Genomic DNA, 15144 nt, shown 5'->3' on the forward strand with positions numbered 1-15144 from the left:
ATTTTGCGTCTGTTATGCATCTAGCACCTGCCAGATGCATAACAGTTATTATCTTGTTGATTTCACTCACTCAATAAATATTTTAGTATCTATTTTATGCCAGGCTGTTCTATGCACTAGGGGTACAGCAATGAACAAAGCAGACAGAAATCTCTGTCTCTCGGGGAAGATACACTGAGGGGAGAGCGACAATAAATACAGTTTAATGAATACTTTTGTTTACTATGTTCTAAAGTGCTTTACAAGTATTAACTCATAAGCTATGAGAACAGTATTATTATGCTTATCCCATCTTCCAGATGAGGATACTGAGGCACAAGTTGAAAGTTTTTTGCCCAAGGTCTCACACCTTGGGAGAGCTGGATTCAGGATTCAAAACCAGACAGTGTGACTCCAGAGTCCCTTCTCTTAATTATGACTGTATGTTTCTTCTCAAAAAAAGTTATATATGTGCTGATAAATTAGGGTGTGATTAGTGCTATGAAAAAAATAATAAAGCTGGGTAAAGGGGGAAAGAGGGTGATGGGAGAAGGCTATCCATGCAGGGAGGTCAAGGAAGGCCTCTGCGAGGGGCCACATGTAAGCAGAGACCTGAAGGAGTGAGGGAGAGAGGTGGGTGGACTTCAGGAGAAGGGGCGATCCAGGCAGAGGGAAGCTCAGTGCAAAGGCCCATGACTGGTGTGTTCAGAAAACCACAGGGAGGCCAGCACTGGAAAAGCAGAGTGAGCAAGTGGTAGACGATGGGTCAGAGAGTGAAAGACAGCTCAGGCTGAGCCGCTGTAAGGATGCAGTTGCCTTTGGCCGAGACAGAAGGATTGTGGGAGGAGCAAGTCAATTCAGTTTGGGATAATTCTCACTATCACACACCAAATAGGAATGACTCGTTTCAGAGAACTTTGAGAGATTAAATCGCTCTCTGCCAGGTCACCTAAGCAGTCATTTTCAGAGGCAAGATTCAGACGTAGGTCTGTCAAACCTAACTTAAATGCCACAGGTCTTTGGCTGGTTGGGTGCTGTGGGGGCATCTGGAGAAGTTATATTCTGATCATCCTGAACCCTGACCTCCAGGAGCTTTCCAGGAGTGGGGAAAGAGGTAGTGGAAAGTCAGGCAGAAGGGCACTGTGAGGAAAGTAACAATGGTCGAGATCCCACAAGGCAGTAAGTAGCACATGTTTAAAGGAGAAATGCAGACAAGAAGCACAGGGAACTTGCGCTTCTTTTTGGAAGAGTGAAATGAGCGACAGAGTCCCGGTCCTGTCTGGGTGGAGGGTGTTGGGACAGGATGGACGTCTGTGCTGAAGATGGTCATGCTCTGGCAGAGATGGGAAGGCCCTAAAGGCTCAGAGTTCTACCCTGGCAAGTTTTTCTCCACAGATTGCCCCCAGATTTGATGCTTTCCCTTTGTGACAAATGTATATCCCAGGCCAGACATGTCCCCTGGACTGGTGTCTCCAACCACAGCCTCCTCAACATGCCACTACTGGGCACTTCTCAACATGCCCCAATTTGAAGTCCTTATCTTCCACTGATCCCAGACTTGCTCTATCTGCAATGAGATTCCAAGAAGCCAACCCTGAGAGAAGGATTCATGTGCCTGAATGACTTACTAAATAAGGAAGGGCTCCCAGGAGGAAGTGGTTAAAGAGTGGGAGAAGCAGGATAAAGAGGACAAGAAGCCAAGCAAGGGTGTAGTTTCAGAGCAAGTCCATTAACGGTAGCCTAATCCAGCAGGCAAATGCTAGATGTAAGTTACCCCTGAGAGTTTGAGGGGGTGGATGGCACTGGTCTTCCACACTCCGGTACCAGTGGGTCATTGGCTAAGGGCTGGGAAAGTGAACTCCTGGGCATTTCCTGGCAAGGGCAAAGGGACTCCAGTAGCTGGAGGGGAGGCCTGTAGCTCTTCACAGGTGCAGGCTGCTTGGAGCATCAACACACAGAAACCAAACAAGGGATGCTCAGAAACCATCAAAGGGATCCCAGAGGATCTAAGCAGCGAGCATCCTGACAGTGTCCCCTGCCTGTTCCTTACCCATCTCAGGAAATGGCATTGCCATCCTGCTGGTTGCTTGGGCCCCAAACCCTGGAGTCATCCTTGACCTGCTTTGTCTCACATCCTCATCCAATCCTTTAGCCAATGTCCTTAGCAGTAACTTCAAAATATACCCAGTCTGGTCACTTTTTTTTTTAGTAACTTAAAAATTATGGTAAAGTACACATAACATACAGTTCAGTGGCTTTCAGTACAGTCATATTGTTGTGCAGTCATCACCATCATCCATCCAGAGAACTCTTTCCATCATGCAAAACTGAAACTGTACCTATTAAGCATTTTGTTTAGCCATTCATCTGTTGATGGATATTTTGGTTGCTTCCACCTCTTGGATATTACAAATAGTGCTGCTATGAACATGAATGTAGAAGTACCTATTTGAGTCCTTGGACTCAATTCTTTTGGAATATATACCTAGAAGTGGAATTGCTGGATCATGTGGCAATTCTATTTTTAATATTTTTTGTAACTGCAGTATTATTTTCCATGGTGGCTGCACCATTTTACATTCCCACCGAAAGCGCACAAGTGTTTCAGTTTCTCCACATCCTCAACAGCACTTGTTATTTTCTGTTCTTTTTTAAAAAATCTGATCATTTCTTACCCCTTCCACAATGACCACCCTAAAACAAGCCATTTCAGTTTTTGCCTGGCTGATTGCAGTGGAATCACAACTGACCTCACTGCTTCTGCCCCCTTCTCCTGAGTCTTCTCAACACCAGTCTCCGCTCACAACCTCCAGTGCCTTCCTTCCCACTCAGAGTAAAACTAAAGTTCTTACAATTGCTTATAAGGCGCTGCAAGATTTGCTCCCTCCCAAATCTGACTCATTTCCTACTTGCTCACTATACTCTAGCCACACTAGCTTTTTTTTTTTTTTTCCTGTTCCAAGTAATCTACGCCTCAGGGCCTTTATGTTCTTTTGTCTGCCTGGAATACTCTTTCTTCAGATATCCTTAGCGTAATTTGCTCCCTCTCTTCCTTCAGGTTTTATTCATTTCTCAGGGAGACCTCTGGGTTTTCACCATTGCTCATCAGTCGCTCATCCATTTTCTGCCCTTCTGCCTTTCTGCCTTGAGGATGACCTCTATAGACCCCACCACCTGGGCGTTCTTGCCCTCTGGCTTCTGGGTGGGTTTGGTCCATGGGAGACACTGCCAGATGAAGGGTGAAAGGAGAGATGTTGGGTTATTTTCCCCCAACATCCTCCCTGCTCTGCTCTGAACAGTGGCCTGTCCCTCCTGGACCACAGCTGCATTTGGGAGGGGTGGCCCTGTGCTCTCCAGCTCCCCCCTAACCCTCCACGTCCAATGATACCATTTCTCCCTTTGTCCTCCAGTACTCAGAGTTGTAACGGCCTTTCTGCTGCTGCTGATCTCTGGACCTTCAGCACCCCTGTTGGTCCCTGAACCGTGCCCATTCCTCTAGTCCCTTCACTAAGACTTGAACCATCTGAGCTGGATTCTATCTCCCACTATATCCTGACCCAAACACTGTCTAGATCATATTATTCACAATTTCCAACTCTAACTTCTGTCCCATTTATTGGCACTTCCCATTCAGTTCTATGTAGCACATAATCATCTAACATGTTTAGTTATTTGTTTATTTTCCTCGACCCCTCACACTCTGGGATGGAAGGTCTAAAGATGCTGGGATGTTTGTTTTGTTCACTGTTGTATCTCCAGTGTTTGGCACATAGCAGGCTGTCAGCAAATATCTCTTAAATGAATGAACTAACGACTAGAGGAGCTACAGAGAAGACAGCGTTGTGGTCCAAGTTGCAAGCAGAAGTGCTGACTCTCGATTTCTCCTCTGCCCCTCCCCGCCTCCGCCTGGAGTGCTGCGTGCCCTGCAAGGAGGCGGAAATGAGCGCGCTCAACAGCCCTCCAGCCGGGTGTTTACTTAATTAGGGCCTGTATCCCGAGGCTCGTTCGTGTTTAACTGTCCGCCTAATGGCTTCATCTGGTTCCGGGCGGGCACAAGGGAACCTGCGAGGCGAGGATAGGCGGGGCCACCGGGTACTGTCTGGGGCCAGTACCGCCTCGAAAAGCCTTGGCGCGGGTATCTAGCCTCTTCTCGGTCGCCGAAAGCGCCCCCTGCGGGAGAGCAAGGCGAGGGGGCAAGAGCTCAGCTAGCGGCTTGGGGCTTCTCCTGCGCGATATCGATGCCCAACCCCCAGCTGCCGGAACCACGGGCCGGGTAACCGAGAGCTCCCCTGAAACCAGATGCCAATTGCTCGCTTTACCATCAGCCGTGAAATTGAACGGTTACAGCTTTTCTCATACTCTTAGTTTGGGGAATGTGAGGGTGCCACAGAGGAGGGAAACGGCTCGCAAGGCGGCAGAGGAGGACGAATGAGCTAGATCCCAAAGCAGTAATACCAGGCAACATTTGGGCACCTCCTCTGTGCCAAGTGCTGAGTTTAGCGTTTTAAACGTGTTAATCAATTTAATCCTCGCCTACATGTATTAGTTCATTCAATCCTAGTACTTTAGAGGGCAGACATCATAATAGCCCCACCTGACTCATGCAAAACTGAGGCTCAGAGGGGTTATTTCACTACCTAAAGCCGTGGCGCTAATAACTGGTGGAATCCGGGTTTGAACGCATGCCATGCGGTCCCAGAGCCCATGCTCTGCTAGAAAGAGGATCTCACAGTCTCAACACAAACCGTACTCCTCTTAGCCGCAGGCTACCAGGTTAGCCCTTGAGGGCCAAAGAATCTATAATTAGAGACTCCAGTCTCCTCTTCAAACCCCTAAATCTGGAATGGGGAGGAAGAAGGAAAGGGATGAGGAGTCAGCCTGGAATTCTCAAGGCAGCGAGGGAAGGTGGAGAGGCCTCAAGGAACAGGAGGTTGGCACTGGCCAGGAAAGTTCAGCTCAGTGGGAAGAGCACGTGCAGGTAGGCGTGCAGGGTGGAGTCTCAGGACCGTTTCAGTGCCCAGGGTCCCTTGAAGTGCTGCAAGGAGGAAAGCATTTCAGGCCTAAAGAAGGGTTATGAATCCCGGCTCCGCTGCATGTCTCCCAGGAAGGATGTTGAAGGGCTATTTCAAAAGGAAGCTCACTGGAAGGCTGCTTCGCACAGCAAGCAGTTTTTACTTAGATTATATTTCGTATTTAAGACCAGTAAAAACAGTCTCGATTTTTAAAATGCCTTCACTTACATTTTACGTAAAGTTGAGAAATTGTTAATTACTTATATCTTAACGGGGGTAGGGGCGCGGTTTGCTGGAAATGATGAAGCTAATAACCACCCCTCTACCTCACACCTTTTGGTGTCACCACTGCTTCCAAGTCCTGGAACCTTTTCTCTCAGCCTCCATTTGTTCGGCTGTGCCAGGGAAGTAATGAGTCTTCCGCAAGTTGTAGCAGATTCTGTAACGCGGTCCCTCAGGACCTCTCTGCCATTTTTAAACCCTCGGAGTCCTGGGAGCAGGCTGACATGGGAGGTGGGGAATGAGGCAGGAGCCAGCCCCCGCTGTAGCCGAGTGTGGGGCAGACACACCCAGCCTCCATCAAAGCTTTGGATAACTGAGTGCCTCGGGGTAGCATGAATGGGGCGCCTCTGTTTCCAGTCGGGTTCAGATGCGTCTCCACTTTTTTTTCCACTGCAGCCGCAAGGCACAGAAACATTTTTCTTCACATGCTGCGGAGGCTGAGGAGTGGATGGGGTTTTTTTTCCCCCTTGAACAGAGTCTGCGAGACAGGGCCTGGGTCCCTGCCGTGAGCAGCTCCAGAAAAGCAAGAGAGAACGCAGGAGGACACCGGGGAGGATAGGGCAGGGGTGGAGAGGTTCGGCGTTGTCTCCACCGCGCCAGCTGCAGCCCCACCTGCGAGGGGGCGGGATCTTGTGGCGCTGGACCAATCAGCACCTACCTGCGCTCACCTGGCCCCCCCCCCCCGCTTGCTCCCGCGAGCCGCGGTGCTCAAAGAAGCGCGCTGAGCTTAGCGGAGCACTAGCCCGCCGTCGCGGCAAATTTTCACCCTTCTCTCTCCAGCCATGGGGCTCCCTAGTGGGCCTCTCGCGTCCCTCCTCCTCCGCCTCTTCCTCCTACTCCAGGTACTTAACTGCCTTCCCCTGACCCGGGCCGGGACGCTCCTCGGAGGGCGGGCGGGGTCCGCACGCGTCAGTGTCGTCGGGGAGAGCTTGGGGCTGGGCTCCTTGAGGGTCAACTCCAGAAAAGCCTGTGAGGACTCCCCAGAGTGGGTGTGCAGGGCCAGGCACGCCTATGACCCAGCCTCTCTCTTTTCCCCTCTACTCTCAGACGCAGGTTTGCTGGCTGCCGTGCGCGGCCTCGGAGCCGTGCCGGGCAGGCTTCGGGGAAGCTGAAATGACCTTGAAGGCTCGAGGCGCGGAGCTGGAGCCGGGCCAGGCACCAGGGAAAGGTAAGACTTCCGGGGAGCCCGCTTTGTGGAACCGCGGGACGGGGGCCGCACCTGGGGTGCCTGGACTGGGGCAGGGGACTTCGGGCGCCGCCTCAGATATGGGGGAGGCACAGAAAGCATCCCGGGTGTTGGGATGGGGGCGGCGGCTGACGGAAAAGGCCGGAGAACTTGGCGCCCTCTGTCGTCCAGCCCCACCTTGCCCCGCTGCGGCGGCTTACCTTGACCCCCTCCTTCGGGGTGCGGGGCTGCTGAGCGCCTCACCCAGCTCGGAGGTGGGAGGCTCTCCTCCGCTGGCCCCAACAGAGGAATGCGCCTTCCACATTCCTCCCCCAGCCCCCGCGCAGGTGTGGGGATGAGCCGTGCCCGGGGCAGCCCCCTTCGCCCCTCTCGGGCCCCCTTTGTGTACCGTGCTTTGTGTCTCCGACAGACAGACCGGGTCTGTTTCTCTTCTTCTCGCTCCCCTCCTCCGCCCCCCTTCTTCCCCGGCAGCTGGAATGCACTCTTAACCCTGCCCTTCCCGGAGGGCCTGCGCCCCTGCAGCCTGCCTGGAAACTGGGCCTGGCACACCTGGGCTGGGGCCACCACGCACTGGGGACACCGCTGCCCCCCAGTGTCTTGGGACTGGAATGTTAGGGCACTTGGGGGAGCGGGAGTCCAGAAGCCAGAAGGTCTTGAGCTGCAAGGGCGGTGGATGGGGGATCAAAGCACATTGTTGATCTCTCAATTACTTGTTCTCCCCTTCTTAAAGTTTAAAAACTTGTGAGTGGGGGGGATCAGTTTGGTGCCGACACCCAGTGTATTATGAGACCCTGGCAGCTGCCGGCTGATGGGGGCCTCTTTCCCTCCATCCAGGAGAGTGGGGGTTCCTCCACTGGATCAAACCCAAGTTCTTAAACAGAGGTGTAACCCAGGATTCTTGGGTAGGGCTCCAGAGGGTGTTTAACCTGTGAAATTGTTTAAAAACTTGTGTATCCATTCTCCTGGGCAGGGGATCTACAGTTTTAAAATTTCAAAACAATTAAAAAACTGGATGCTACGTAGCATTTTTCTAATGCCTCCACCAGCATACTTCTCACCTCAGGTACAAATTCCCACAGCTTGAATGTGGGGGTGCACTGCCTAGGGTACAGAATGGCTCTGCTTTGTTTCTCCAAAAGAGGATTGGGGGCCTTGAGTCTGTGGAAGGATTTTTTTTTTTTCTTCTTTTTTCCCCTAAATAACTCTGCAGATTGACAAAACAATTAACACCCAGGCTAGGCCAAGCTCCTTAAACTCTTGGCAGTAGGGAGCCGAGGAGAGGCATTAGGAGGCCATGCCTCATAAACTTTAAGTTCTTGCACATGGGTTTATTACTGACTGGCTAACAAACTGCAACTCAGCCAACCTGTAAAAATGTTAACTTGGGCAGGGCCTCAAATCCAATTCTGGCTCCCTGAGGAAGCTTTATTGCTAATCAGACTTCTGCCAAATCTGTACCCCTCCCCATCATTGTCAAGTTCTCTGACTACAGTCTGGGAGAACAGGCTATGGCTTTGAGTGTTGTCTGTGCCTTATCTTTCTTACTAAGGCAAGAAATATCAGATTAACTGTCACTTCACTAAGCTTGAGGTTGTTGGAGGGAAGCGGTGATCAGGTTTTCGATTTCATGGTCTGGTTGGCAAGTGCTTCTCGGTGACGTCAGGCATTTTAAACCTTTTGAGAAAATTCCACTTTCTCGGATGTCTGGTTTATGGTTGTGAAAATGGTGGGTTCATGCCAGGAGCACACCTGGGTTATAAAATAAAAGGTGGGTTAATGTGCTTGGCTAACCTGCAACATGCCAAGTTCTCAGAACAGTCTTCCTGTGAAATGGGCTGCCACTTCTTAAAGTGAAAGCAAGTTTCTAGGCCCAGTTGGTCCCCATAAATTGGGACTCCCCAGCAAAAAATATTGGTATTTCTCTCCTTAGTCCTCAGCAGCTGACATCTTTCTATCTCCCTAGCTTCACCCCAGCTCCCTGTCCTCAATACACAGGAACCCCATCCTGGATCCAGCCATGTTGAAAGGGTTATCCTGAGGGTACATACATGCTCTCAAGTTTGGCCAAGCAGACAACAGTTTCTATATAGCTAAGGAACAGTTGCCCCTGTTGTTCACCCCTGGGTTATGAATATCACAGGTGTCTATAAGGTTGAGCTCAAAGAAATTATCTGATATAATTAATACCTTGTTTGTAGGTGCACTTTCTTCTTCAAAGCATTTGCACAGCTCTGAGCTTGCTTTATCCTCCTGACATTCTCTTGAAGCTGGTGAGGTACATTTAAACAACTTGATCTCTTAATCCCAGAGTTGGGACTTCAGAAACCTTGTGTAGCCTTGCTCTGCTGGAGGTTTTAGAGGTGGAGAAATACAGAAACAGCTCAATGGATTCGGTTCCCTAGGCTAAACTCTTGAGGGTCATAGATAGGACTTTTACCTCCAGGTTTATGTCCAGGACCTGGTACTTAATAGGGTGCCCAGTAGGTATTTGTATGAATTGAGACAATCTTGTAAAGTTCTGCCTATTTTACAGATGAAACCTTAGTGGTTGTGGCTTCACTGAAGTCATCACTGCAGTGACCAGCTGGGACTTGAAGCTTCTGATTCCCAAGTTCCCTGGGCATTTTTTACTATCAGAAAGTGGGAGGTGGATGTAATGAAAAAGTGGATTGTTGGAGCACCAGATCCCATCAGCAGCAACCCCCTACCCCAAGGGCACTTAGTCATTTATTCCTTTTCATTGTAGGGGTTTTCAGAAACATTCCTCCAGAGGAAACCACCTTAAATACAGTCTGTAAGTGTCCTAGTGATGGGGGCTTCAGTCAAGTGAAGCCAGCTTGCCTAGATTGAGAGTGAGAGGTTAATCTGGAAGGAGGTAGAGCAGGAATGTTCCCCCACCCGAACCCCACAGTCTGGTGTCCACCTTCCTTCAAGTGTGGTCTAGAAGCAGAGATGGAGGAGAGGTGGGAGGAGGGGCTTGCATGGTATTAGTGCAGTGATTAAAAGTGAGGGACCTACAGACAAAGACAAATACCATATGATGTCACTTATGAGTAGAATCTATAAAAATTATACATGTGAATTTATGTACAAAACAAACTCACAGACTTATAGTTACCAAAGAGGAAGAAAGGAGGGGAGGGATAAGTGAAAAGTTTGGGATTAGCAGATAGACATTACTTTATATAAAGTAAATAAACAGCAAGGTCCTACAGTATATAGCACATAGAGTGTATTCAATAGCTTGTGATAACCTATAATGAAAAAGAATCTGAAAAAGAATATATATATGTATAGTTGAATCACTTTGCTGCACACCAGAAACTAACACAACATTGATAATCAACTATACTTCAATTGAAACAAATTTTTTTTAAAGTGAGTGACCTAAAGTGGTGCCTACATGCTTCATGGAGGGCAGTTAAGAGAAGCAGCTTAATTACAGTGAAAGAAATACAGTATTTCATTATGGCCCCTCAGCAGTTCAGCTCACCCTTAGTCAGCGTTTGGGTAAGATTAAAGCTAACCCTCATTAGCTTTGGTTAGGAAACTTCAAAGTTCAGTAATAAATCTGACTGAGCATGAGTTAACTTCAAGATGATTTTGCTTATTTTGTGTAAAAATTGCCTTTTGTTTTGAAGCTCCCGTTCTAGGCTATGCCTTCTATTTACATTTTATTCTTCCAAGAAACATGTATTTAGCATCTGCATGTATCAGTCACTGTTCTAAAACAAGGAACAAAACTAACACCCTGTACGGGGGGAGCTGACTGTCTAATATTATTTTTTATGCATATGAGTGCCTTGCCAAGCAGGTGGTGGTAACTTCCCCTCAGCTGTAAAATGGGAATAATGAACTTGGCGTCAGGTCACTGGGGCAGTCAGCAGTAAGGGCAGGATTTGCACCCAGGAGGATTCTATGGTACCCCATAAATCTGCCTCTGAGGAATGAATATCTGGGAACTGGGGTTTCCAGCCCACCTGGCTGCTTTCCTGGCTCAGCAGCTGAGTAGCCTGACATACACTGCTGTTAGCTGGTGCCTGGGGAGCAGGTCTCAAACCTCTACTCTCCCTTCCTACCTCCTCACATGGCGCTCTGTTCCTAGGTTACCCATGCAGGGAGGTGAGGGCTCCCTGCAGCGTGAGGAAGGCACTGCTAACAATGAGCAATGGGTTTCTAGGACTGGAAACGATAGCTCTGCCAAGTATTTGGAGGATGATGGTGAAGGGGAGAGAGAAGGGCCTCCCTCCCCAAATCATCTGAGGCTTCAGTCCTGAGGCTGAACAGTCTCCACTGAAAGAACCACTGTTATTGAAGAGTAACATGTGGAAGAAAGTGCCCAGATGATAAGTGTATGGCTCAGTGAACATCACAAACTTACAACATCCATGTACCCAGCACACATGTCAGAAAACAGCATTATCAGCACCTCAGATGCCACTTCCCTCCCCAGCTCTATCCTCCCCCAAGAAAACCACTCTCCTGACTTCAGATACCATAGGTTGGTTCGCCTGTATTTGAACTTTGTGTGTAAGGATCATAGAGAATATCCTCTTGGCTCTGGCTCCTTTAACTGCACCTCGTGAGACTCTGGCCCAGTTCTGGATGTAGTTGGGGTTGATTCTCATTCTACAGTATTCCTCACATGACCATCCACAGTTCTACTGTTGACAGATATTTGAGGAGTTTCCATTTTTTGGCCATTACAGCTAGTGCTGCCATAAACACCATTGTTCAAGCGAAACTGTAAACTTGGATCAGTCGGGTACATACCTGGGAGCATCAGTGCTGGGTTAACTGAGGATCTCAGTCCTGTGGCCGAGTACTGAGAAGTTAGCTTTTCTCCGTCTTGAAGTAGCTGTGTCTCTTCTGGATTCTACCATCCCCATCTCCCAACAGTCTCCTCATTAGCATCCCTTCTGGACTCTAGCTTCTCACCTGGCCCTGTACTAATAACAGTTCTTTATCATGTACTTGGTCACGTCCTTTGTCTTGGGGAGAAGTCACTTCCCTTTATTTGTCCTTAATCTATTGCTTGTTACTCTCCTCATAGTAGAAGGGGAATCTGAAAAGGGCCCTGAATTTCTCAAGTGAGAACTTCTTCCTGGGTAGAGAAGTTTATCCTGGGCAGGGTGGACAGCAGCCTACTAACATGGCCAGGGTGGTCAAGTCCAGCTCCTTGCTCATTACAGAGGCAGTGAGGTGTCTGAGACCCAGACCCAAGGCCAGCTGACTGGTCATTTAGCCAACAAATGTCTGAGTACCTACTGGGGGCTCGAAATTCAGAGGCAAGCAAGGTCCACAGTTCCTTAACCTCAAAGAGCTCCTTGATCACAGGAGGAAGCAAATCAGTCACCAGGCAATTTTAATAGTGAATCCTTCATTCAGCAAGTATTTACTGAGCACCTACTAAATGCCAGGTTGTGGTCTAGGTGCTGCAAATACATCATTGAGCAGAACATGCACAAAACCCAGGCTTTGTGGGCCGTTTACCTGCTAGTGGAGAGAGATAGACAAAATAAGTAATATATAAATGTAATCTAGAGGGAGGTAGGGGAAGGAAAATAGAGTCACATACCAAGGGCTGCTGACATGTTCTGGGGGGGGAGGGTGGCACATGGAGGAAGTGATGTCCAAGTCAGAGGCTGAGGAAGAGTTAGGGAAGGGATTGGCGCATGAGGGGTGGCAGGGAGGGTTCCTGGCAAAGGAGCAGCCTATGGGGTCCAGGAACTTAAAGACCTTTTGGGTCCAGGAACTTAAAAACCCTTAATCTGGCTGGACCATGGAGTGTAAGGTGGGGAGCAACAAAAGGAGAGGTAGGCAGGGTCCAATCCAGCCTAGAACATCTCTCCCTGCAGAACAGAGGCAGCGTGGTGTTTGCAGGAGATGGGGCTGGAGCTCCAGCTGTGCCCTCATGGAAGCCAGTGTCTCTGAAGTCTCCTCTGGACCCAGGATCCTGGGCCCACCTCTAGCATCCCTTCTCAACTGCCTTTCTGGACTTTTCCCAGACCCAGACCTGGTCATCCTCAGCCAAACATTCCCCCTCATTTCACTTAGTTACCTGGCATTACCAGGCAGCAGGGCCAGCAAGGGAGGGCTTTCAAACAAAACAAAACAAAACAACAACAACAACAACAAAAACACAACCTAAATACCATTCACTGAGGGCTTACTGAGTTCCAGAAACTACACTCTGTACTTTATGTAATAAGCCCCTTTAATCCTCCTAAAAGCCCCATGAGTGTGGAATTGGCTCCATTTAACTGTATGGAAGCCTAGGCTTGTAACTTTGTAACCTATCCAAGGTCACCCAGCTAGTAAATTGTGGAGTTAGAACTTGAATCCAGGTTAGATTCCTACGTGTGAGGTACTTTGGGAGTCAGGCTGGGAGAAGGAAAGAGGTTGTGAGTCCTCTGGCCCCAGCCAAGCTGGAGGAAGATTGGAAATAGTTAACATCTGACCCAAGACCTTTGAATTCCTGTTCCCTCTGCAGGCCTCTGTTAATCACCAGGATCCGGAGTGGTGGGGGATGGTCGAGGAGGGGGCACTCTGTTCAGGACCCCAGCCACCCTTTTAGCACGTGGGAGGGTTCAGGTCTCAGGCCCAATAGCAGACAGGGCTCTCACTGTCAGTTCTCACAGAGAATCTACTTCTGGCTGTTCATCCTCTTCCTCTCCTCACCCCACCCCCATCTTCTCCCAGCATCAAGCCCCCCACCCCCAGCCTGCTCTGAGTGGAGGAGCTTGGTAGACTCTGTCCCTCTCCTCCTCTCCCAGTCAAATTTGAGCACCCGTGTGGTGACGGGTTACCTAGAGCATCAGTAGTCTGCACATTCCTCAAGCGGGCAAAATCTCCTCCAGGCTGCAGCTGCTGTGGTCCCGAGGAACTTCAGGGTACTGGGATGCTGCTGCTTGCTCAGTGCACCAAAATGCCGCATCCTGGGGAATAAAGGCAAAGGAACACTTTCCTTTCTCCCTTTAACCCATCTCTGAGCTCAGAGCTCTGTCACTGTTATCTGAGGAGAGGGCCACATAGCCAGGAGGTGGGAGGGCTGGTGGCTGCTTCCCCCTCCTGAGAGCCTCTCTGGGCTGCACAGAACCTGAGGGCAGAGAGAGCTGTTCTTCCCCAGGACTCTGAGGCATCTCAAGGGCTAGATGGGGGTTTGGAGCTGGGCAGGCACCATTCCAGGCTTTCCTCTTCCTCCTCAAGCTCAGTAACCTCATTTTTGCTTGTGTAAGGGCACATAAGATTAGTGGGAAATTCTCTCTCTTATCAGGAAAACTCAAACCTGTGTTGAAAACTAGCAGTAGATTCTAACCTCAGGGTCTCACATTAACTTTAAGAAGTCATTGCTCCCTTGCAATTAATTGTGTGCATGTGTGTTTTTCTGAGAAGAGGCCTCCCCTAAATTTGGGAACCACAGTGTATTCTCCACAGTCCCCCATCCCACAGTCCAGGTCCATTCAGACGTTCTTCAGACTCCTATCAAACCCAGCACTGGGGACAGGCCTGACGGTGTGCATCTGGGCACAGAAAAGGGAAAATGGGGTTCTAGGTCTGAGGTAAGTTACTCTGGTCCCAGCTCCTCTGCCTTGAGGCTCTAACCTCAGTGGTCCTGGACATAGGGGTCAGGGGAGGGTAGGTCAGTTAGAGGGCAGGGCTGGAGGGCTCAGCTACCATCCTAGGTGTCTTGCTTAAGGCCAACTGCCTTCCCACAACAAGCCCTATCTTGTCGTAGCTTCAGGCAGAAAGAAAAGACAGCTCCTTGTGGGCTCCCCACACACAAGCCAGAACAAGATGCCAGGCCCACACCCTGCCCTCTCCTTGTGGAGTCAGCTTCAGCCCAGGCTTCCCACCAGGGCTTCAAGACCTGCTATTTTCTTGTCTTTTATGGTCCTTTTCCGCTTCCAGAATTCTTCTGCATTCTCCATCTGGTTTACCCCTGCCTTTGGCCTCTGAGTCAGTACTTTGCAAGCTTGGCTGACTATCAGAATTGCCTAGGGAGCTTTTTATTTCTATCACTCCCCTCTATATGAAGAGTATATATGATAGTATATATGATATATGATACTATTTTATATAGTTTATGTAGAGTTGGGCTGGTTGGTTGGGATTTCACATTAATACATGAATATATATTCACTGTAAAGACAATGTTTTTCAATAAAATAGCATGTACTGTGTGATAGGTACAGCTCTTAGCATTTTATAAGTATTAGCTTGTTTAATCACTATTACATCCCTTGAAGTAGGTACTATTACTATCCCCATACTACAGATGGGAAAACTGAGGCCAGAGAGGTTAAGTAACTTGCCCAAGATCAGGCAAGTAGTAAATAGCAAAGTTTGGATTCAAATCTAAACAACCCGAGCTTTAACCATTGAACGCCACTGCCTCTCAAGAGAAGCAAATCAGAAATAAACACATAAAAGTTCTCTTCCTCATCTACTCTCTCAGGATAAGCACAGTTAATAGTTCAATGTGAATCCTTGTAGATCTTTTTCTTTACAAAGAACTTATGTCTGCACAGAGGAATTTTTCAAACAGGGATTGGATTGTATCATGCATACAAACATTGTTCTGCAGCTTGTTTTTTTAACTTACTAAATCACAGGCATCTTTCCAGACTAGTAAGTACACATCTGTCTTGTTTTTAACAGCTCCATAGTCTTCTACATGGTAGA

The 15144-nt window shown here is 48.9% G+C and overlaps 1 protein-coding gene across 2 annotated transcripts in view; it reads left to right on the forward strand.

Annotated features, from left to right (window-relative positions):
• Positions 1-15144, forward strand: part of CDH3 (cadherin 3) — an 86926-nt gene that overhangs the window by 44400 nt on the left and 27382 nt on the right. The window contains exons 1-2 of one of the 2 annotated variants that reach the window (XM_032486615.1): positions 5531-6115; positions 6321-6441. In XM_032486615.1, the coding sequence (XP_032342506.1) occupies positions 6056-6115; positions 6321-6441 (181 nt within the window). In that variant the 5' untranslated portion in view covers positions 5531-6055. Of the gene's footprint in view, positions 1-5530; positions 6116-6320; positions 6442-15144 lie in introns of those variants that run through there. The other variant, XM_032486616.1, reaches the window with a different exon arrangement.

This window comes from Camelus ferus, chromosome 9, assembly GCF_009834535.1.
Source record: "Camelus ferus isolate YT-003-E chromosome 9, BCGSAC_Cfer_1.0, whole genome shotgun sequence".
NCBI lineage: Eukaryota > Metazoa > Chordata > Mammalia > Artiodactyla > Camelidae > Camelus > Camelus ferus.